The sequence below is a fragment of the Schistocerca piceifrons genome, chromosome 10, assembly GCF_021461385.2.
Source record: "Schistocerca piceifrons isolate TAMUIC-IGC-003096 chromosome 10, iqSchPice1.1, whole genome shotgun sequence".
NCBI lineage: Eukaryota > Metazoa > Arthropoda > Insecta > Orthoptera > Acrididae > Schistocerca > Schistocerca piceifrons.
Window position 1 is genome coordinate 121,822,441 of NC_060147.1, and position 23,438 is coordinate 121,845,878.

The 23,438-nt window shown below is 44.2% G+C and overlaps 1 protein-coding gene across 1 annotated transcript in view; it reads left to right on the forward strand.

The window, feature by feature from the left end:
- The first annotated feature begins 3,003 nt into the window (after positions 1-3,003).
- LOC124718750 overlaps positions 3,004-23,438 on the forward strand; it is a 138,281-nt gene continuing 117,846 nt past the window's right edge. The window contains exons 1-2 of the mRNA XM_047244364.1: positions 3,004-3,032; positions 20,142-20,260. Coding sequence (XP_047100320.1) covers positions 3,004-3,032; positions 20,142-20,260 — 148 coding nt within the window. The remainder of the gene's footprint in view (positions 3,033-20,141; positions 20,261-23,438) is intronic.

Genomic DNA, 23,438 nt, shown 5'->3' on the forward strand with positions numbered 1-23,438 from the left:
TAATTGAAAGGGGGAATGGTGCTGCAGTCCTCTATCGTAAACGAGTTTTTGAAAGCTAGCAGTAGATGTAACTACACTGCGCAATAGGATTAAAGAGTCGCTTTTTCGGAACACCGTAATTGTCTCCCATTGCCACGCCTAAGTTTGCAATTTGGCTCAACAGCGCCTACGATCTTCCTCTGTGACGTCGCAAAAGCGCGGCGCTTCAGACAGCAGGGGGTCCACACGCGCGGAAGAAAAAGGTCACAGTTCTGAAGTTCACGTGAGCTGTAAAGCGAGTTAATGGTGTCACGCTGGCATCAAATTTCGTCACAATTCTGCCCAACGCCACCGTGGAAGGTCGTCACAGCCCCTGCCAGCCACATTTCACTGCTTCTTTTGGAACCTATGTGATGGATGTCAGAACCGCGACGCCTAGCGTTGAAATCGCGTGGTTTCCTTTCCGGTGGCCGAGGAAAGCGTGTCAGACACACCGCCGGTCAGACACGTAAAGTCGACATACCTACTATAGTCCAGTCAAATAGTAGATATACCTTGCAAAAGGTGGGGTAGAAGAATTTATTTTTTCAACTCGTTCATACGGTTGGAAAGATTAGAAAACCGAGTTTTGCCAACAAAATTTCGCTTGGGAAAACTTTCTGCAGTCAAAAAACTTCGAAAATTTCGGACTTTTTTCAGTTTTTTCAAAATATCTCAGTTTCATTTGTTCCTATCACTTTAACGTCTATTTTCTTTTTTAAAGAGCACAAAATTCTCTACATATTTCATTCTTGGCATTTTTTTCTGCTCCCAATATCTAAGGCGCTACAGCGCCTCAAAAAATACCAATTTTTTAAATTTTGAGCATAGTGGCAAGATACCTAATTTTTGAACACTATTTTTTCAGTTTCTTTTTGTGTAGTATAAATACATTATACATCATGTTATAAGTTGGAATTTACCACCTCACTTTCAGGTATTCAATTTCTCTGTATGCAACATGAGGATTGCTGGGCACCCAACTATTGTGATTCTTACATCGCTACCTCAAGTTCACTATGGGCCACCTCAGCCCTGGTATTTGCAAAACCATGAATATAAAAATACATCATTAAGAGACATAAACACACACACACACACACACACACACACACACACACACACACACACACACACACACACACACAAAATAAATTGACTCAGGAAACTGAAGTATTATTAGCTGCAATAGGCAACCTAATTAGGTAGGTAATTATTCTTGTGTATAAAAGCCACACAGTTGACATTAAAAATAAGTAGCTTTATTACAATTAAAATGCATTGTCAGTTACTAAAAAATGTTGACAGTTCTGGGTGTGTAATACTTGTAATATTGCACTTAAGCGCACTTGAGACAGATATGAGCATCACTTCCAACGCTTTGATGGGCCAGGTTCCTCAGTGTCGTCAGAAATACCTTGAGTTACGGATTCAGGGTCTGTACATAGAGTTGATCCCAAAGGTTCAAATGGCTCTGAGCACTATGGGACTTAACAGCTGTGGTCATCAGTCCCCTAGAACTTAGAACTACTTAAACCTAATTAACCTAAGGACATCACACACATCCATGCCCGAGGCAGGATTCGAACCTGCGACCGTAGCAGTCGCACGGTGCCGGACTGCGCGCCTAGAACCGCGAGACCACCGCGGCCGGCAGAGTTGATCCCAGATTGACCTCTTCTTTAAACAGCGAGTCAGCCTCAGCAAGTTCGTTGGTTTCGTCAGCGGTTTCTGCAAAATCCTCCATAACATCTTCTTCACTGTTTTCATATAAAAATTTCAGCATGTTTTCACAGTTGACCCCAATACATTTCTTGCAAATTGAAGAACATTTCAAATCCACTTTTCTGCAGGAGGACGCTCCGCCACAGTTCAGCTTGCATGAGCATGAAACAATGTGAAGAAGTGCTTCAGGTGCTGGATCTTGGCTCATTATAACGGGTATTGGACCGCGGTCACTGTGATTCCAGCCCCATTTCTCAGGAGGTTCCCAGTTTCCCATCCAACATCGGACTTGTTGGTAAGTCCGCAACGAATGATGTGCAGCATCTTGCGTAAGTGGCAACCGTGCAAGATTCAGTTTGCTTTTTGTGGCAGACTTGGCGAATAGCTGGTACCGCAAATGGTCTAGTGTGTGGGAACTGCTGACACCTCCACTATACAATGCGATAGTAACCTGTTCTCCTGCTGTTATTATTTCTACACGTGTAGCATGTGATTTATTGAACGTGCAAAGCGTTGAGGTTAGGTGTTCATTTTTCGCAACAATATTGCAGCACTTAATTTTTCCTTGACCAAAAAAAGCAGATGTTTTATCACATCCGCTAAAGGCGTGAGTGAACAGAATATATTCACTGTCAAACTTGTAAGATGCAGTGGAAAACCACTTGTCTTCTGCATTTCTTCTTCCTGGCTTTAAGAAAAATAAGTTTTCAATGCCTTGCCCCAAACTGGTCATGAGCACAAGCAGGTCAACATCTTCTCCTACAATGACAACACTTCCAAAATCTTTGGTTCTTGAAATGGCAGATGTTACAATTATAACGTCAGCATCTTCTTGTGCCTGGTGCACTTCAATGCTACACTCCAGAAATTCCATTTTAAGAAGTGTGATCAAACGCATCTTGTTTCGTTCGTTGTACAAGAACTTGTCCTGAGGGACTTGGTTCACCATCTCTGATTTAACCACAACGTCAACCGAAGAATGTTGTTTGGACCTACGAATCCTCTCAGCACTCTTTGTGCTACATTTGTCTCCTTCACATGGATACCCATAAAATACAATAGCAAACTGAGATCTAAAGTGACGTTGCAGGTAAGAAACATAGCTTTGGGCTATTGACTTGAAGCAAACATTTCGAGTCCAAGTCACTTTGTCGATAAGGTACCCTCCATCAATGACAAAAAAATTTACTCGGTCCACCTGACTTCACATCTTCCACTGGAACGGAGGCATTGTAGAATGAGGATTTTGTTCCTTTTCGCATGCCTTTTTCTGAGAATAGGGACATTGGGTAAGGAGCAAGTTCATATTTCAGAAAGGCTTTTAACTCTTCTTCACTTTGTATCATTAAATAAATCCTTTGGAAAAGAGTTAAAGGATCAACAGGAGTTGTTTTAGTGCTCCCAGCTTTTACAGAATTGAACGCAGAAAGGAGAGTCACAACTTTATCTTTTCTATGGAACTTTACATCGTGGAAATTGTCACCAACTATTCTTTGCTCGAAATTTAAAAAATTGGTATTTTTTGACGCCCTGTAGCGCCTTAGATACTGGGAATAGAAAAAATGGTAAGAATCAAATTTGGAGAGAATTTTGTGTTCTTTAAAAAAGAAAATAGACGTCAAAGCGATAGGAGCAAATGAATCTGAGATATTTTGAAAAAACTGAAGAAAGTCCGAATTTTTCGAAGTTTTTTGACTGCAGAAAGTTTTCCCAAGAGAAATTTTGTTGACAAAACTTGGTTTTCTAACCTTTCCAACAATATGAACGAGTTAAAAAAATAAAATCTTCTACCCCACCTTTTGCAAGGTACAGGCTTTTTTATGACAGTTTCGCTGGACTACTACTGAAACGCCAATTGGCCAGAAATCCAACGGTGAGGATCGGGGGCTCACCAGTAATTCGGCGTCATGAGGCCCGGTATCTGGGTGTGATATTTGATGAAAGATGGAGGTTTTCTAAGCACATCGAAGCGGAAACTCAAAGATCATTAGAAGCTCTGAAAAACCACATCATGATAGGACACGGAAGATTTCACCTTCCACCAGAACTCATAAAGTTATATCACAACACCATTCTTGCCTCCATCGTGGGTTACGGATCCGGAGTCGCCGGCCGGGGTGGCCGAGCGGTTCTAGGCGCTACAATCTGGAACCGCGCGACCGCTACGGTCGCAGGATCGAATCCTGCCTCGGGCATAGATGTGTGTGCTGTCCTTAGGATAGTTAGGTTTACTTAGTTTGTAAGTAGGCTGTTTAGGTTTCTATATTGGTAACGCTACGTAGCGCTCTGTATGAAAATCACTGGCTGTGCTGTGTGCAGTCTGTGGCAGGTTGGCATTGTTGTAATATTCACTATTGTAGTGTTGGGCAGTTGGATGTTAACAGCGCGTAGCGTTGCGCAGTTGGTGAGCCGCCAGCAGTGGTGGATGTGGGGAGAGAAATGGCGGAGTTTTCATAGCGGATGATCTGGACGTGTGTCCATCAGAGAGAGTAAATTTGGAAGACTGGATGTCATGAACAGCTATATATATATATATATAATGACTTTTGAGCATTATTAAGGTAAATACATTGTTTGTTCTCTATCAAAATCTTTCATTTGCTAACTATGCCTATCAGTAGTTAGTGCCTTCAGTAGCTAGAATCTTTTATTCAGCTGGCAGTAGTGGCGCTCGCTGTATTGCAGTAGTTCGAGCAACGAAGATTTTTGATGAGGTAAGTGATTTGTGAAAGGTATAGCTTAATGTTAGTCAGGGCCATTCTTTTGTAGGGATTTTTGAAAGTCAGATTGCGTTACGCTAAAAATATTGTGTTTCAGTTTAGTGTTGATCAGAATAGGTAAAGAGCGAAATGTCTGAGTATGTTCAGTTCTGCTCAGCTGTTTGAAAATCAAATAATGTAAGAGGTTTATCAGCACAGTAATTCATTAGTTTTTCTAAGGGGAAGTTTCAAGTTCTAAGTTCTAGGGGACTGATGACCTTAGAAGTTAAGTGCCATAGTGCTCAGGGTCATTTTTTTGATCCGGAGACTGGGCACACAGACTCACGAGGGTCGTGCGTGCTATGGCTGTGAGGAGGGTTCAGCGAAACATGCTTCTACGTTCCACTGGAGCATACAGAACATCTCCTGGAGGGGCACTACTGATACTCGTAGAGGTGTGTCCCCTGGATATTAAAATTTGGGAACAGGCTGCTTGGTATTGGGTAAAAAGAGAAGAAGAAGAAAAAACTGGAGCATTCTGGGGGTGCGGGTGGGGGATAGGGTTGCAATCAAAAGAAGAGAAGAAGAGCTGTGGCGAGAACTCTGGGACAGAGAGGAAACAGGCAGAGAGACTCACCAACTGCTGCCGAACATCAGAGAACGGCCCCAACTCTCGCACTTCCAACCAAGTAGGGGGCTGCTGCACTTCCTCGCAGGTCACGCACCGTATCCGGCATATCTTTGCCGGTTCGGGGAAAGGGCTGCCCCCCCTCGTGTGACTGCGGAGCTCCATTGGGCACTCCGGACCACGTGATCTACGAGTGCCCCATCTTCGATGACGTAGCCACTGACCTAAGATACCAGCTACCAAACAATGACACCTATCACTTAATGACGAACCCGACCGCATTTGAGATCATAAGCCGCCTTGCCAGCGAGGTATCGGCAAAAGTCCTGCGGGAATATCGTAGGCAAAATATATGAACTATTGAGCACTATCTGACACACTGCGACCTATCCCATTCCGCCAGGGCGTGGATTGGCCAATCGCCGTAACGGTAGTAATCCGCCACGTCTTGGAACAGGGGGAAGGTGCGCTAATATCTCGGACTTGACAACTGCACACCGATAGTGACTTAGTAGATGGATAATTTTCAGTAGGAAGTAGATCAGGACATCTCCAAACAGAACCTGCAGCGATTTTCTAAAGGGGGATTAGCTCGGTGGGCACGGCCAAAAAAGTAGGCTTATACATTGACTGGCACGCCTGTAACGCTGCAGGAAGTAGCTTCTAGAATAGTTAGATTAGAGTATAGAGACTAGTTCTTACCCATTGAATAACTAAGTTATCATTTCCTGTAGCATGTAAGAAGGTTAAGGTTAGAATTAGAAAGTGCTGCTAAATATCACAGAATTGTACTGTAGATCTTAAGACCCACTAATGTATAAGGTGGTGGATTATTATGTATGATATTATTGGATTGAATAAAGAAATTTTTTTTAAAGAAAAAAAAGGAAAAAGAAAAAGAAACGGCTCAGGCTGTGGCATAAAGGGCGTCAGTTAGAGCACCCTTTTCCTTGGGCCGTCGATTGTCACACATTTCGCGCTCGGAAACGGCAGTGTGCAGTGCGATGGACAACGCGATGACATTCGGGACAGTCTTTGATACTGCTGACATCTCCCTAACGCTTCAGCCTGCTCTAAGTACGTCGTACATTGAACTTGAACTCATCCTTTTGAACTACTGTACGACCGCAATTTTTGCTCCGGTGTGCGGGAGTAAAAACCATTAGGGATGTTCAAAAGCGTTCGACGAAATTTGAACAGGATCTGAAGCAGCAAACGATGTTTATGGTTTTACCGCCCGGGAGTTTCACGCCCTCGTTTGGCGTTCTCATGGAGGGGTGCGATATTTGACACGTGCTCGAATAAAACGGCATGGAGTCCTCTAAGGCCCCCCCAAATCGGTAATACCCTCGCTGCCACCCGCCCTCATTTACTGAGACTTTTAAAAACGTGTCTCCACAGAGAAAACCTGCGAGGCAGTCATAGGCGCCTGCAGGCAGCCAACTGGCATCAGAGGAGAGCCGAGTGTTCAAGCGAGTTGTCGGTTCTATTTTTTCACGAAAAAGAACGAAATCAAGAAGTCGATTGAACGCTGGAAATAACTCCTGTAACCATGATCTTCCTTTTTCTATAAGACTCTGGAGAGCGTAATGTGTGAAATAAGAAATGAATTGATTTTACGACTGCAACTTTATGAAGCAAGATACTCTCACGAATTACGACTGCCGTTTCTTTGTCACTGTTGTGTAGGCCAGGGGTCTCCAAACTACGGCCTGCGGGCCGAAACCGGCCCGCGAGGGCCGACAAACCGGCCCAGTTATTTGGCCGGACACCCCCGGTATCCGGCGCGCCAAATATTTGACGTGGTACCTATACTACCAACAATTGAGTTTCGAGGCTTATCGCGACCAATACAACGCGATATTGTCGGAGCTCTAGCATCACAAAGCGGAAGGTCATGGTTAAACTTGTGGCTATACACAATAAACAGACAGACCATTCACCTACTAGTCACAGCGCATAAAACACTAAAGAAGTCGTGAGACACTCGCAACATAGACACAATCACGCAACAGAACTGTCAAATATATGCTCTGGCTCTGCTACTCGCTACAAGACTACATAACTGAACTTATTGTTGCGGCGCTTGAAATAACAATGGGTTGGCATACTCTATCTCTGTTACGGCTTGCAGTAATAGTGTTCCTAACAATGATTTTGAGATTTCGTTAACTTTGGAGGACGCTTTCGTGAAGAATGTGCAGTGACATACTTTTTTGTCGGTGAAATTCGCCAGAATAAAATACGCCAGAATTTTGGTCAGATACGTCCACCAATCAAAATTATGTAATTACATAAAAATCGTAGTTCCCAGAACCTTAGATTTTTGCGATTTCATCTTTCCTTTAGCTTTACATTACGGTGATCATGGAGTGCTAGGGTGTTTTACTCCCACTACGTATCTCTTGGCCCTTATGATTTCGTGGAGGAGTCAATGTGGCCCGCGGACTAAAAAGTTTGGAGACCCCTGGTGTAGACATTAGCAGGTTGGGTGCGCAGAACCGCATCCCCAAGACTGGATGTCAAGAGAGGTATGTGCATCGCAATTCAAAGAATGCGAACACAGAAGAAATGTTCAAATGTGTGTGAATAGGTAAAGGACCAAACTAATAATTAACGTACGTTAATTCTTACAAAGAAGAAGACAGCAACCAGCCACTATTAATACCACTATTTACTTAGGTAAATAGCGCTGTAACCGGTTTCGAACTGGCAAGTTCATCATCACACGGCTGTTCACATGATTTGCAAGATACACTTTACATAATCGTCAGTTTTCGATTTTTATTCTTCCACTGTGGCGAAATATTCTTGGTGTGTTGGTGCCGTCGAAAATTCCGCGCGATTTTGTTGCAAAGTTGCGGGATTGTATTTTTCGAATATTCCAAAATATATCCAGCACTTATGTAATTTGTACATCACCATATTCTGCAAAGAACCACACACACACACACACACACACACACACACAGAACTTGACCTCTGAGTTTTGGTACACAGTGTATGATGACCCTCACCAAATTTACACTAGGCCTACTGTTAAATATTTCACACACTGATTTTACCAACAGTTACCTAGTTTTTGTTTCCCGAATTGCTTGTACTTCACTAGACCATTCTCTTTATCTACTAATCTGCGGAAAGAAGGTATATAATGCAAGCCTATATCAACAGCAACTTCAAACTCTATTTTGTGAACCTTCCTGCCACATTAAATTTGTGTGGCTCGCCGGGACTCGAGCCTGTGGCCTTTGCGTTACGCAGCCAAGTATTCTACCGACTGTCTTGTCAAAGCACGACACACGGCCCGCACAGGCTGTGGCTAAGTAACGTCTCCGCAATATCCTTTCTTCCAGGAGTGCTAGTTCTGCAAGAGGTTCTGTGAAGTTTGGAAGGTAGGAGACGAGGTACTGGCGGAATTAAAGCTGTGAGGAGGGGCCGTGAGTTGTGCTCGGGTAGCTCAATCGGTGGAGCACTTGTCCACGAAACACAATGGTTCGAATAATGGTCTGAAAAAAGAAAAATGGTTCAAATGGCTCTGAGCACTATGGGACTTAACATCTGAGTTCTTCAGTCCCCTAGAACTTAGAACTACTTAAACCTAACTAACCTAAGGACATCACACACATCCATGCCCGAGGCAGGATTCGAACCTGCGACCGTAGCGGTCGCGCGGTTCCAGATTGAAGCGCCTAGAACCGCTCGGACACAACGGCCGGCTATTGGTCCGGCGCTCGATACCTTATTCATACCCAAGTTTTAGTAAGCATTATATATACGTAGAAATTTAAAAAAATTGGCCATCATAGTTCGGCGATTTGTATCAAGGATTTTTCCTCGTTCCAGTTCAGCGTTTCCACATTGAGTTTTCAAAATTCCCCAATAGCAGAAAAAAATTCCCCAAAATAATACCAACTCAGCATCCTACCTGTTCCTTTAAACTGTTATTTGTTATCAGTGTTGGCAGCTTCAGCAGGTCGAACTGTGTGTGCAGGACCCTAAAATTATCGTGCATCCCAAAAATATTATAGTGTATAAACTAAAATTTTTAATTTGTAAATATAAACAATAGCCTGACCAGAAAAACCTAAGAAACTGCTTTAGAGCCGACGCCATTGCTTTCTTCCACATATGTTCCATTGTTCTACTGTCTTACCTTTAGCGTACCACCTATATTTCACTTCGCCATTCAACACTTCTACGCACTGCCCTAATGTGAACACACAAAATCCGTGTCCGTGTTTTTCGCTTACGCCTCCTGAAGGCTCTTAACCGCCGATCTGTCACCGCCATAAATTTGATTATCACAAATAATACCGATACCGAGAGGCTATATCGGATATCGTCGTTTTAGTTGAAGCTTGTATTTGATGGATTTTATATTATAACGTGTGTACTGTGAATATACGCTGTTTAAAAAACTGAGGATCTCTCGAAAACGTCTCTGTTGTCGTTGTCGTCATTGTTGCTGTTGCCATCTTCAGTCCGAAGACTGGCTTGATGCAGCTCTCCACGCTACTCTATGCTGTGCAAGTCTCTTTTGAATCTGCTTACTGTATTCATCTCTTGGCCTCCCCCTACAAGCTTTACCCCCCTACGTTTCCCTCTGATACTAAATTGGTGATGTGTCCTATCAACAAATCCTTTCTTCTAGTCAGGTTGTGCTACAAATTTCTTTTCTCCCCACTTCTATTCAGTACCACCTCATTAGTTACGTGATCTACCCATCTAATCTTCAGCATTCTTCTACAGGAAATTTCAAAAGTTTCTATTCGTGTCTAGCTCTTTATCATCCATGTTTCACATTGATACGTGGCGACACTCCAGACAAATACCCACCATTAGTTATTTTGCTGACCAAATAGCATAAACTACTTTAAGTGTATCGTTTCGTAATCCAATTCCTTTAGCATCACTTGATTTAATTCGACTACATTCTATTATTCTTTTTTGTTTTTTTGCTGGCTCTGAGAGAATTATAATGTAATCGGCAAACCTCAGAGTTCTTATTTCGTCTTCCTGAACTTAAATTCCTACTCCAAATTTTTCTTTGGTTTCCTTTACTGCTTGCTCAATGTCCAAATTGAATAAGATAGGGGATAGGCTTCAACCCTGCCTCACTCCCTTCTCAACAACCACTACTTCCCTTTCATGCCCCTCAATTCTGCTAACTGCTGTCTTATTTCTGTACAAATTGTAAATAGCCTTTTGCTCTCTGTATTTTACTCCTACCACCTTCAGAATTTCAAAGACAGTGTTCCAGTCTCCATTGTCAAAAACTTTCTCTAAGTCTACAAATACCATAAATGAAGGTTTTCTTTTCCTTAACCTATCTTGTTAGATAATCCGTAGGATCAGTATTGCCTCGTTGTGCGTACATTTCTCCGGAACTCGAACTGACCGCCGACCGGGGTGGCCGAGCGGTTCTAGGCGCTACAGTCTGGAACCGCGCGACCGCTACGGTCGCAGGTTCGATTCTTGCCTCGGTTGTCAAGAGAGGAAAGTCCATCGCAATTCAAAGAATGCGAACGCAGAAAAAAGTGTTCAAATGTGTGTGAAAAGGTAAAGCACCAAACTAATAATTAATGTAGGTTAATTCTTACAAAGAACCTAAGGAGGTTAGTTAGGTTTAAGTAGTTGTAAGTTCTAGGGGACTGATGACCTCAGAAGTTAAGTCCCATAGTGCTCAGAGTCATTTGAACCATTCTTCGGACCGACCCTCTGCGAGGTCAAGTTCCATCAGTTTTCCATTCTTTTGTAAAAAATTCGTGTTCAATTTTGCAACCATAAGTTATTAAACCCATGTGTTGTTGTTGTGGTCTTCAGTCCTGAGACTGGTTTGATGCAGCTCTCCATGCTACTCTATCCTGTGCAAGCTTCTTCATCTCCCAGTACCTACTGCAATCTACATCCTTCTGAATCTGCTTAGTGTATTCATCTCTTGGTCTCCCTCTACGATTTTTACTCTCCACGCTGCCCTCCAATACTAAATTGGTGATCCCTTGATGCCTCAGAACATGTCCTACCAAACGGTCCCGACTTCTGGTCAAGTTGTGCCACAAACTTCTCTTCTCCCCAATCCTGTTCAATACTTCCTCATTAGTTACGTGATCTACCCATCTAATCTTCAGCATTCTTCTGTAGCACCACATTTCGAATGCTTCTATTCTCTTCTTGTCCAAACTATTTATCGTCCCTGTTTCACTTCCATACATGCCTACACTCCATACAAATACTTTCAGAAATGACTTCCTGACACTTAGATCTATACTCGATGTTAACAAATTTCTCTTCTTCAGAAACGCTTTCCTTGCCATTGCCAGTCTACATTTTATATCCTCTCTACTTCGACCATCATCAGTTATTTTGCTCCCAAACCCAAAATAGCAAAACTCCTTTACTACTTTAAGTGTCTCATTTCCTAATCTAATTCCCTCAGCATCACCCGACTTAATTTGACTACATTCCATTATCCTCGTTTTGCTTTTGTTGGTGTTCATCTTATATCCTCCTTTCAAGACACTGTCCATTCCATTCGACTGTTCTTCCAAGTCCTTTGTGTGTCTGACAGAATTACAATATCATCGGCGAACCTCAAAGTTTTTATTTCTTCTCCATGGATTTTAATACCTACTCCGAATTTTCTTTTGTTTCCTTTACTGCTTGCTCAATATACCGATTGAATAACATCGGGGATAGGCTACAACCCTCACTCCCTTTCCAACCACTGCTTCCCTTTCATGTCCCTCGACTCTTATAATAGCCGTCTGGTTTGTGTACAAATTGTAAGTAGCATTTCGCTCCCTGTATTTTACCCCTGCCACCTTCAGAATTTGAAAGAGAGTATTCCAATCAACATTGTCAAAAGCTTTCTCTTAGTCTACCAATGCTGGAAACGTAGGTTTGCTTTTCCTTAGTCTATTTTCTAAGATAAGTCGTAGGGTGAGTACTGCCTCACGTGCTCCAACATTTCTATGGAATCCAAACTGATCTTCCGCGAGATCGGCTTCTACCAGTTTTTCCATTCGTCTGTAAAGAGTTCGCGTTAGTAAGACTGATACATGGTGCAGACATACTCTTCCCGACACGTTAGTCCAGCACTTGTTCGTAGATGCATTTAAATCGGGCCGTTACTTTTCGTCGTTTCTTTGAAAATAGGTGAATGACTCTCCGTTGTGTCGCATGTCAAGTGCGGGAATACGCTTCTTTTATAACGAGTGCAGTTACTTTCAAAGCACGTAGTTTTTCATTTTTCTGGCTTGTACATTGGGGGAGATTGCACGGAAATTGCAGCCCCTGCCCCTTTTAACTCGCTTGCACCGGCCGCCGCCTAGGGGCAGCCGCTGGCCGCTGGAAGTTTTCGCATAAAAGCGGAGCACACAACGGCGCGGTGCGGCCGTAGAGAACGGATGTGGGCAGCACAGCACTGCGGGAATAGGCCGCGACGGCGCCGGCTGTTGCCTTGCTGGCCGGCCGCGCTGGCACACGCGTAATGACCGGCTAATTAGCTGGCGGCGCTGAGTGCGCTAGCGTGTGTGTGTATGCGGTCAGACCGGTACTCGAGGCTCGCCCTGCCTACGCTGCGCAGTGTCTGGCCAAAGGCGTCCGGACGTCCCGGTGTAATGCGGCATTGAGCACTGCACTGACGTGAAAATAGTCTGGGACAGCGATGTGCACATATATATACTACTGGCCTTTACACGAAGATGACGCGCTGCAGACGCGAAATTTAACCGACAGGAAGAAGATGCTGTGATATGCAAATGATTAGCTTTTCAGAGCATTCACACAAGGTTGGTGCCGGTGGCGACACCTACAACGTGCTGACATGAGCAAAGTTTCCGACCGATTTCTCATACACAAACAGCATCAGACCGGCCTTGCCTCGCGAAACGTTGTGTTGATGCCTCGTGAAGGGAGGAGAAATGCGTACCATCACGTATACGACTTTCATAAAGGTCGGATTGTAACCTATCGCGATTGCGGTTTATCGTATCGCGACATTGCTGCTTGCGTCGGTCGAGATCTAATGGCTTTTAGCAGAACATGGAACCGGTGGGTTCACGAGGGTAATACGGAACACCGTGCTGCATCCCAACGGCGTCCTATCACTAGCAGTCGAGATGACAGGCATCTTATTCGCATGGCTGTAACGGATCGTGCAGCCACGTCTCGATGCCGGAGTCAACATATTGGGACGTTTCCAAGACAACAACCATATGCACGAAAAGTTCGACGACGTTTGCAGCAACATGAACTATCGGCTCGGAGACCGTGGCTGCGGTTACCCTTGACGGTGCATCACAGACTGGAGCGCCTGCGATGGTGTACTCGACGACGAACCTGGGTGCACGAATGGCAGAACGTCATTTTTTCGGATGAATCCAGGTTCTGTTTACAGCAGCACGATGGTCGCATCCGTGTTTGGCGATATCGCTGTGAACGGACGTTGGAAGCGTGTCTTCGTCATCGCCATACTGGCGTATCACCCGGCGTGATGGTATGTGGTGCCATTGGTTATACGTCTCGGTCACCTCTTGTTCACACTTACGGCACTTTGAATAGTGAACGTTACATTTCAGATGTGTTACCACCCGTCGCTCTACCCTTCATTCGATCCCTACGGTGGCCGAGGGGTTCTAGTCGCTTCAGTCTGGAACCGCAAGACCGCTAAGGTCGCTGGTTCGAATCTTGCCTCGGGCATGGATGTGTGTGATGTCCTTAGGTTAGTTAGGTTCAAGTAGTTCTAAGTTCTAGGGGACTGATGACCTCAGCTGTTAAGTTGCATAGTGCTCAGAGCCATTTGAATTTTTTGATCACTGCAAAACCCTACATTTCAGCAGGATAATGCACGACCGCATGTTGCACGTCCTGTACGGGCTTTTCGGGATACAGAAAATGTTCGACTGCTGCCCTGGCCAGCACATTCTCCAGATCTTTCTCCAATTGAAAACGTCTGGTCAATGGTGGCCGAGCAACTGGCTCGTCACAACACGCCAGTCACTAATCTTGATGAACTGTGGTATCGTGTTGAAGCTGCGTGGGCAGCTGTACCTGTATCTGTACCTGTCCAAGGTCTGTTTGACTCAATGCCGAGGCGTATCAAGGGCGTTATTACGGTCAGAGGTAGTTGTTCTGGGTACTGATTTCTCAGGATCTATGCACCCAAATTGCGTGAAAATGTAATCACATGTCAGTTCCAGTACAATATACTTGTCCAATGAATACCCGTTTATCATCTGCATTTCTTCTTCGTGTAGCAATTTTAATGGCCAGTATGTAGATAGCGGTAGTATCGCGTACACAAGGAATGAAGAGGCAATGCATCGGCTTGGCGAAGCTGTCGTTTGTACATTCATGTAAAAAGGTTTCCGACGTGATTATGTCCCCACGACGGGAATTCGTAGACTTTGTACGCGCAATGGTAGTTGGAGCTAGACGGTTGGGACGTTCCATATCGGAAATCGTTAGATCCACAAAGACAAGAGTGTGCGGATAGTACAACATTTCAGGCATTACCCGTGACTAAAGAGATCGCAGTGACCGATTATAGTCACTTGACGACCGAGTGCAAAGGCGTTTGCTTACCGTTGTCAGTGCTAACAGACAAGCAACACTACGTGAAATAATCGCAGAAATCTTAGTGGGACGTGCGACGAACGTATCGGTTAGGACTAACTAAACTAAACTCTTCCAGAACAGGCCATGATGGTCCAACGTCACCGACCGGCCGCCGTGTCATCCTCATCCACAGGCGTCAGTGTATGCGGATATGGAGGGGAATAGTGCAACGTATGATGATTTCCTACGTAATGTTGTACCGATGTTACTACAAGATGTTTCACTGCATGACAGAATGGCGATGTACTTCCAACATGATGGATGTCCGTCACTTAGCTCGCGTGCATTTGAAGCGGTATTGAGTAGCATATTTCATGACAGGTGGATTGGTCGTCGAAGCACCATACCATGGCCGTCACATTCACCGGATCTGACGTCCCCGGATTTCTTTCTGTGGGGAAAGTTTAAGGATATTTGCTATCGTGATCCACCGATAACGCCTGACAACATGCGTCAGCGATTGCCAATGCATGTGCGAACATTACGGAAGGCGAACTACTCGCTGTTGAGAGGAATGTCGTTACACGTATTGCCAAATGCATTGAGGTTGACGGACATCATTCTGAGGATTTATTGCATTAATGTGGCATTTACAGGTAATCACGCTCTAACAGCATGCGTTCTCAGAAATTGTAAGTTCACAAAGGTACATGTATCACATTGGAACAACCGAAATAAAATGTTCAAACGTACCTACGTTCTGTACTTTAATTTAAAAAACCTACTTGTTACCAACTGTTCGTCTAAATTTGTGAGCCATATGTTTGTGACTATTACAGCGCCGTCTATCACAAACCGAAAAAAGTGGTCCAACTAAAACATTCATATTTCTTTACATACTACACGAATATGAAATAAAAATGGGGGTTCCTGTTTTTAAAAAAACGCAGTTGATATCCGTTTGACCTATGGCAGCGCCATCTAGCGGGCCAACCATAGCACCATCTGGTTTCCCCCTTCAAAGTAGACGAGTTTCGTTCTTTGTAGTTTTTTCGTTTGATACTTATTTCGTGAGATATTTGGCCCGGTCACGATCAGTGGACCACCCTGTATATAGTAAGACGTGCACTGGTTTCTCCAGTAGTGATTTACCGCCAGAAGGAGGTTCTTACTCATTGGTAATTCATCGTTTTATAGCTTTATGTATTTTCTTTAATGTATGTAGCCCTTTAATTAAAGCTTTGTATACGACTTGTAGGTCTGAAGATGACCACAGTAGTGGTCGAAACCGGTCACCATAATAAATAAATTGTGATCAAGACTGTTTTTCATAGTAAAAATGTCCAGAATGTTCTTCAGGCCAATCGGGAACAACTGTGACCCGATGGCATGACACATCGTCGTTTTTGAATATGAAGTCCATGAACGGCTGCAAATGGTCTCCAAGTAGACGAACGTAACCATTTCCAGTCAGTGATCGGTTCAGTTGGACCAGAGGACCCAGTCCATTCCATGTAAACACAGCCCACACCATTATGAAGCCGCCACCAGCTTGCCAGCATCCTGTTGACAACATGGATCCGTGGCTTCGTGGGGTCTGCGCCACACTCGAACCCTATCAACAGCTCTTACCGACTGAAACTGGGGATCATCAGAGCTGGTCACCATTTTCCACTCGTCTGTGGTTCAACTGATATGGTCACGAGACCGGGATAGGCGATGTCGTACTGCTAGCAAAGGCGCTCACGTCTGTCCTCTACTGCCATAACCCATTAACGACGAATTTCGCCGCACTGTTCTAACCCATATCTTCGTTATACGTTCCACGTTGAATTTGCGGTTATTTCACCCAGTGTCGCTTGTCTGTTAGCATTGACAACTCGACGCAAACGCCTCTCGTCTCGGTTCATTAAGTCAAGGTCGTCGATCACTGCGTTGTCCACGGTGAGAGGTAACAGTTTTGACACTGAAACTTCCTGGCAGATTAAAACTGTGTGCCCGACCGAGACTCGATCTCGGGACCTTTGCCTTCGCGGGCAAGTGCTCCACCAACTGAGCTACCGAAGCACGACTCACGCCCGGTCTCACAGCTTTACTTGTGCCAGTATCTCGTCTCCTACCTTCCAAACTTTACAGAGGCAAAGGTCCCGAGTTCGAGTCTCGGTCGGGCACACAGTTTTAATCTGCCAGGAAGTTTCATATCAGCGCACACTCCGCTGCAGAGTGAAAATCTCATTCTGGAAACATCCCCCCAGCTGTGGCTAAGCCATGTCTCCGCAATATCCTTTCTTTCAGGAGTGCTAGTTCTGCATGGTTCGCATGAGAACTTCTGTAAAGTTTGGAAGGTAGGAGACGAGATACTGGCAGAAGTAAAGCTGTGAGTACCGGGCGTGAGTCGTGCTTCGGTAGCTCAGTTGGTAGAGCACTTGCCCGCGAAAGCCAAAGGTCCCGAGTTCGAGTCTCGGTCGGGCACACAGTTTTAATCTGCCAGGAAGTTTCATATCAGCGCACACTCCGCTGCAAAGTGAAAATCTCATTCCAGTTTTGACACTGTACGAGGCGTGTTTGTTTAAGTAAGTACCGTTTTGAAATTAAAAAAAGGCGTGCTAAGATATCTCAATAATTTTATTTTTACATGAAAGCCTGTACCTTAATCTGCTTTTCTACATAATTTCATTCAATATTGAGGCACTTGTCATAACGTTGTAACAGTTTTTGAATAGCCTCCTCATACAAGTCTGCCGCCTGACTTGTTAACCACTGCATCACCACTGTTTCGACTTCGTCATCGTCTTGAAGACGCTGACCGCCAAGGTGTTTCTTCAAGTGCAGGAACAGATGGTAGTCACTGGGCGCAAGATCGGGGCTGTACGGAGGATGATCTAGAGTCTCCAATCGAAAGGATGTGATGAGATCTTTGGTCTGATTCGCCAGATGCGGACGGGCATTGTCTTGCAGCAAAACGATGCCCTTGCTCGACTTGCACGGACTATTGCTTTGATTCTGGTGTGACGTAGGCCACCCATGTTTCATCGCCCGTAACAATTTGGCTTAAGAAATCATCACCGTCGTTGTGGTACCGCTCAAGGGAAATCAATGCACTGTCTAAACGTTTGGTTTTGTGCACATCCGTCAACATTTTCCGTACCCAACGTGCGCACAATTTTCGGTAATTCGAATGCTCGGTCACAATGCCATACAAAACACTACGAGAAACATTAGGAAAGTCATCCCGCAAGGAGGAAATCGTAAAGCGTCTGTTTTCTCTCACCTTATTGTCCACTTGCTGCACCAAACGTTCATTAACGACAGAAGGACGCCCACTCCGTTGTTCATGGTGCACATTTGTGCGGCCATCTTTAAATGCTCTCACCCAATTTCTTACCATTCCATGACTCATAATGTTTTCTCCGTAAACTGCACAGATCTCTCGATGCATATCGATCGCTTTTAGGCCTTCAGCACTAACAAGGAGGTGGCACGACCGTGGGGTCGGGGATTTGTCCGCAATTTTGTGTGGTGAAAGAGGACCCCTGACACCTCACGTGGTTAAAATATTAGGACGCACTACCCGGAAAACACCGGGAAAATTCGATCTAAAGTTTCTTAGGTGCCTTATGAGTATAAAATGTTAGTACACTGCCGAGCCGCCGTCTGGCCTAGGTGTTTTAAGGGGCTTTCAAAAAAGAAAAGTTGGTAGAAAAAAGAAAAAACAATAAAAAAGAAACAAACTTAAAAAATAAAAAATGAAAAAGAAATAAAAAAGTAAATAAATAAAAAAGGTGGGAAAAAAGGGGGTAGCGCCTAAAAATAAAAAAAGGAATAAAAAATAGGTGTTTAGGGCTCGGATTCTTACACCAGAGGTCTCATGTTCGATTCCTCTCCCGGCACTTTTCTTTTCTTCTGTTTCATTTTCTTTTGTTATTCCACCAACTATTTAGAAAGTTTCCCAAACCTACATTATCTTTAAAAAATTAGTTTCATTATTGAATAAAAATTATTTTCTTTTTGTCCAACAACACAATTCATGGCGGTGGGTTTTCCATTTTTCTTTGTAAAGTGTGTGAGGAAAAACATTGGGTTTTTAATCAGAATAACAAAGTCGATTGGGAAACATTCAATTTTTATACATATCATAATTATAAACAAGAACCGCAGTGGTAATTATCGTAAAAACAAACAAAGCAATAATTTTTGCGACATCTTGCGCAGGAAATAAAAGCGGATTTTTTACAATCACAGGGCGTTTGCAATAAATCTGTACAAAAACATGCACCATTAACATTTACGAAAATGTTTCGAGTTTCTGACAATTTTGAGGCAAACCAGGCATATTGAATCATGTCTCGGAATATTGGTGACGATAATTGACGGTAAATCATAGAATGAATTTTTATACAATCTTCCCGGGAATTAATTTCACGATTCTCCTGTAACAGTGCGCTGCAATTTTGCAAGCAACGGAAGGAAAAAAAAGTGCCGGAAGAGGAATCGAACCCGAGGCCTTTGGCGTAAGGGTCCGAGCGCTAACCATGTAGGCCAGGCGGCGGCTCAGCAGTGGACTAACATTTTGTACACATAAGGCACCTAAGAAACTTTAGATCGATTTTTTCTCGGGATTTTCGGAGTAGTGCGTCCTAATGTTTTAACCACGTGAGGTGTTAGGGGTCCTCTTTCACCACACAAAATTGCGGTCAAATCCCCGACCCCACGGTCGTGCTGTCTCCTTGTAAGAAATCTTATAACTGCCCGTACTTCACAGTCGACGGAACTCACGACTATCGGAGGCATCTTAAACACTCAGTACACAACGTAAACAAGGAAGAATCAGACTGTAATGGCGTCAGTGCGTAGATTAAGGTACAGGCTTTCGGGTAAAAATAAAATTATTGAGATATCTTAGCACGTCTCTTTTTAATTTCAAAACGGTACTTACTTAAAAAAAAAACACGCCTCGTAGATCTCAGAATATTGAATTTCCTAACGATTTCCGAAGTGGAGTGTCTCCAAGTACAAATCGTCTTTGCCGGCCGGTGTGGCCGAGCGGTTCTAGGCGCTACAGTCTGGAACCGCGCGACCGCTGCGGTCGCAGGTTCGAATCCTGCCTCTGGCATGGATGTGTGTAATATCCTTAGGTTAGTTAGGTTTAAGTAGTTCTAAGTTCTAGGGGACTGATGACCTCAGAAGTTAAGTCTCATAGTGCTCAGAGCCATTTGAACCATTTGAACAAATCGTCTTTCAAAGTCTGTTTATCCCGTGGTGCGGCCGTAATCACGTCGGAAGCCATTTCACACGAATCACCTGAGTACAGATGACCACTTCGCCACTCCACTACCCTTTTATACCTTGCATACGAGACAATACCGCCTCCTGTGTGTGTGCGCATATCGCTGTTCCGTGACTAACGTTACCTCAGTGCAGAGTAGTTCAGAAGGAACTGCCGTCGTTACGAGTCCGCCGTAATGTAGTAGACTTGTGCTAAGTGTGTGTTTCTGTGTTGGCTGTTGCAGGACGTACCGTCTGCGGCTGCGGCCCGAGCAGGGTCTGTTCGCGGAGGGTGCCGTGTTCGAGTCCAGCCGCGGGCCCGTCCACTTCGACGTCCGCAGGGTGCTAACCGGCACGCTCGAGGGTACGTCTCAAAGACATTCACCTATCGACTCCGCAGCCGCAATTTCTGCTGCTTCTCGTTACTTTTGTCTTTCTTGGATGCATCCATTACACTGTTCATTTTATTCAGCAACTCCTGTTACTCTTCGTCAGTTTCACTGAGGATAGCAATGTCATCAGCGAATCTTGTCACTGGTATCCTTTCGCCCTGAATTTTAATCCCAGTGTTGCAAGTGTCTCCTGTTCCTTCTCGGATGTATGAGCGAAATTGTACTTCTGTTTCTCACATCCGTACTAATCGGAGCACAACGTTCTTAGTATTTTCCTGTACCTTGAACCCTTTTTCCTGGCCGGCCGCAGTGGCCGAGCGGTTCTAGGCGCTTCAGTCTGGAACCGCGCGATCGCTATGGTCGCAGGTTCGAATCCTGCCTCGGGCATGGCTGTGTGTGATGTCCTTAGGTTAGTTAGGTTTAAGTAGTTCTAAGTTCTAGGGGACTGATGGCCTTAGCCGTTAAGTGCCATAGTGCTCAGATCCATTTGATTTGAACCTTTTTCCTGAGATATAAAAAAAATCTTGCACCCTTTAACACGGTCGAACTCTCTTTCTAGGTCTACAAATCCTAAAGAGAAGTTCTTAATTTTTCTTAAATATTGTTTCCGTTATCAGGTGCAACGTCACGACTACCTCTCTTGTTCCTTTACCCTGAAGCCAAACTGATCGTCGTCTAACAGCTTTTCCATTCACCTGTGTTATTCCTGCCCGCTTAAAACTGATATTTTTCCGAAAGTTTGATAGTATGTCAGTAGTCTCATAGATTCTATACTCCAACCAGAATAATCATTTGATTGCCACTTCCGCCAGTGATTTCAGAAATTCCATTTAAATGTTGTCTATCCGTTCTGCCTTATTTGATCTTGCCAGCCGCTGTGGCCGAGCGGTTCTATGCGCCTCAGTCTGGAACCGCGCGACCGCTACGGTTGCAGGTTCGAATCCTGCCTCGAGCATGGATTTGTGTAATATCCTTAGGTTAGTTAGGTTTAAGTAGTTTTAAGCTGTAGGGAACTGATGACCTCAGAAGTTAAGTCCCATAGTGTTCAGAGTCTTCCAAAGCTCGTCTATACTCTAATACTGGATCGCCCTTGTCTTCTATTTCTTCTCTCACGTCATCAGGCAAGCCATGCCTCTCAGAGAGGCCTTCAGTGTACTCTTTCCACTTGTCCGCTCTCTCCTCTGCATTTAACAGTGGAACTCCCACTGCACTCTTAATGTTGATGTCTTTGTTTTTATTTTCACCGAAGGCTGTTTTGACTTTTTCTGTGTGCTGAGACGGTCTTTCCGACAGTCATTTCTATTTCGATGTCTTCACATTTTTCATGCAGCCATTTCAGCTTAGCTTCCCTGCATTTTCTGTTTATATCATTCTTACCTGACCTGTATTTCCAAATTTCCCTGAGTATTTCTGTACCTTCTTTCGTCGATCGCCTGAAGTATTTCTTCTTTTCACATAGTTTCTTCGAAGTTTCCTTTCTTGTCCCTATGTGTTGCCTTCAGCTTCTGTGATTGGCCTTTTCAGATATGTCCACTCCTCTTCGACTGAACTGCCTGCTGCGGTGTTCATTATCACAGTATCTATAGCTTCAGAGATCTTCAAACACACATCATTTTTCAGCACTTCAGTATCACACGTCTTTACGAGACTATATCTGCTCCTCGGAACGCCTTACAGTCCAATGTTTGATGTAATCGAGCTGGAATCTTACTGTGTCACTAAGGCTTTTCGAAGTACGAATATGCCCCCTCCTCATTTGATTTTTAAATGATGTATCCGCTATTACTAGCTGAAATTTACTTCAAAGTTCGTTTAGTCTCTCTCGTGCGTCGTTCCTATTACCGATCCCATTTTCTCGCATACCTCTTGTCTTCCAATACTTAGCGTACCATAGTGTTCCACTGATTTATGGTTATTAGATTTTCATCTGCATTTAATTAGTGAATTGCACGTTTATCATCCTGATATACTTTATCTCTCTCTCACTGTCTGTTCATATTCTGCTTGTGATTTGGAATGTTTGCCTGAACTATAACTGTTGACGTTGGTTTTTATTGTCGTTCCTGATGAGAACAATCCTGCCACTGAGGTGTTCGCATAGTGACAAACTTTTAATCGTGATGTCTGAACCATGGAACGTTCCAATGGTGTCAGTCATCCTCTACATGTTCACCCTTCAATGCAACAAAATTTTAGAGCCGTGGACAACTGCGCGCTGAGCTAGATTGTAGAAGTCAGTATTTTGGATGTTTAGGAAACGTTTCAGCTCGAAAACCACCTCGTTGTCATTCTAAGAAGGCGTGCCACGTAGTGGATTATTCATCCGTCGAGAATGTGGGGAAAAGCGGTTAAATAAGATTGCGAAATCAGCAGAGTGTCTGACAATGTCCTGTGGGGAATAAGCTGGGACATGTTGTGGAGCAGCTTCGTATGACACATTGCCTTGACAACCTCCAGTATCCTTCTCATGAGATTTTGGTAGTATGCTCCTGTGACGGGTTGCCCCTTAAGAGTATAGTACAGTCTAAGACAAAAAAAGACGCATCACGAGGGAATTATCCCAATGGGGCGTAAATCGGTGGATGTGAGGTACATGTACAGGCAACCAAATGATTACAGTTCAGAAAAATTGGATGATTTATTAAAGAGAAATAACTTCACAAATTGAGTAAGTCGATAACGCATTGATCCACCTCTGCCCCCTATGCAAGCAGTTATTCGGCTTGACGTTGATTGACAGAGTTATTGGATGCCTTCATGAGGGACATCGTCCCAAATTATGTCCAATTTGCGCGTTAGACCGTTAGAATCTCGAGCTGGTTATGGGACCCTGTCTATAATGCTCCAAACGTTCTCAAGTGGAAAGGGATCCAGCGACCTATCTGGCCAAGGTAGGGTTTGGCAAACAGGAAGACAAGCAGTAGAAACTCTAGCCGGCCGAAGTGGCCGTGCGGTTCTAGGCGCTACAGTCTGGAACCGCGCGGCCGCTACGGTCGCAGGTTCGAATCCTGCCTCGGGCATGGGTGTGTGTGATGTCCTTATGTTAGTTAGGTTTAAGTAGTTCTAAGTTGTAGGGGACTGATGACCTCAGCTGTTAAGTACCATAGTGCTCAGTGCCATTTGAACCATTGTTTTTTTTTAGTAGAAACT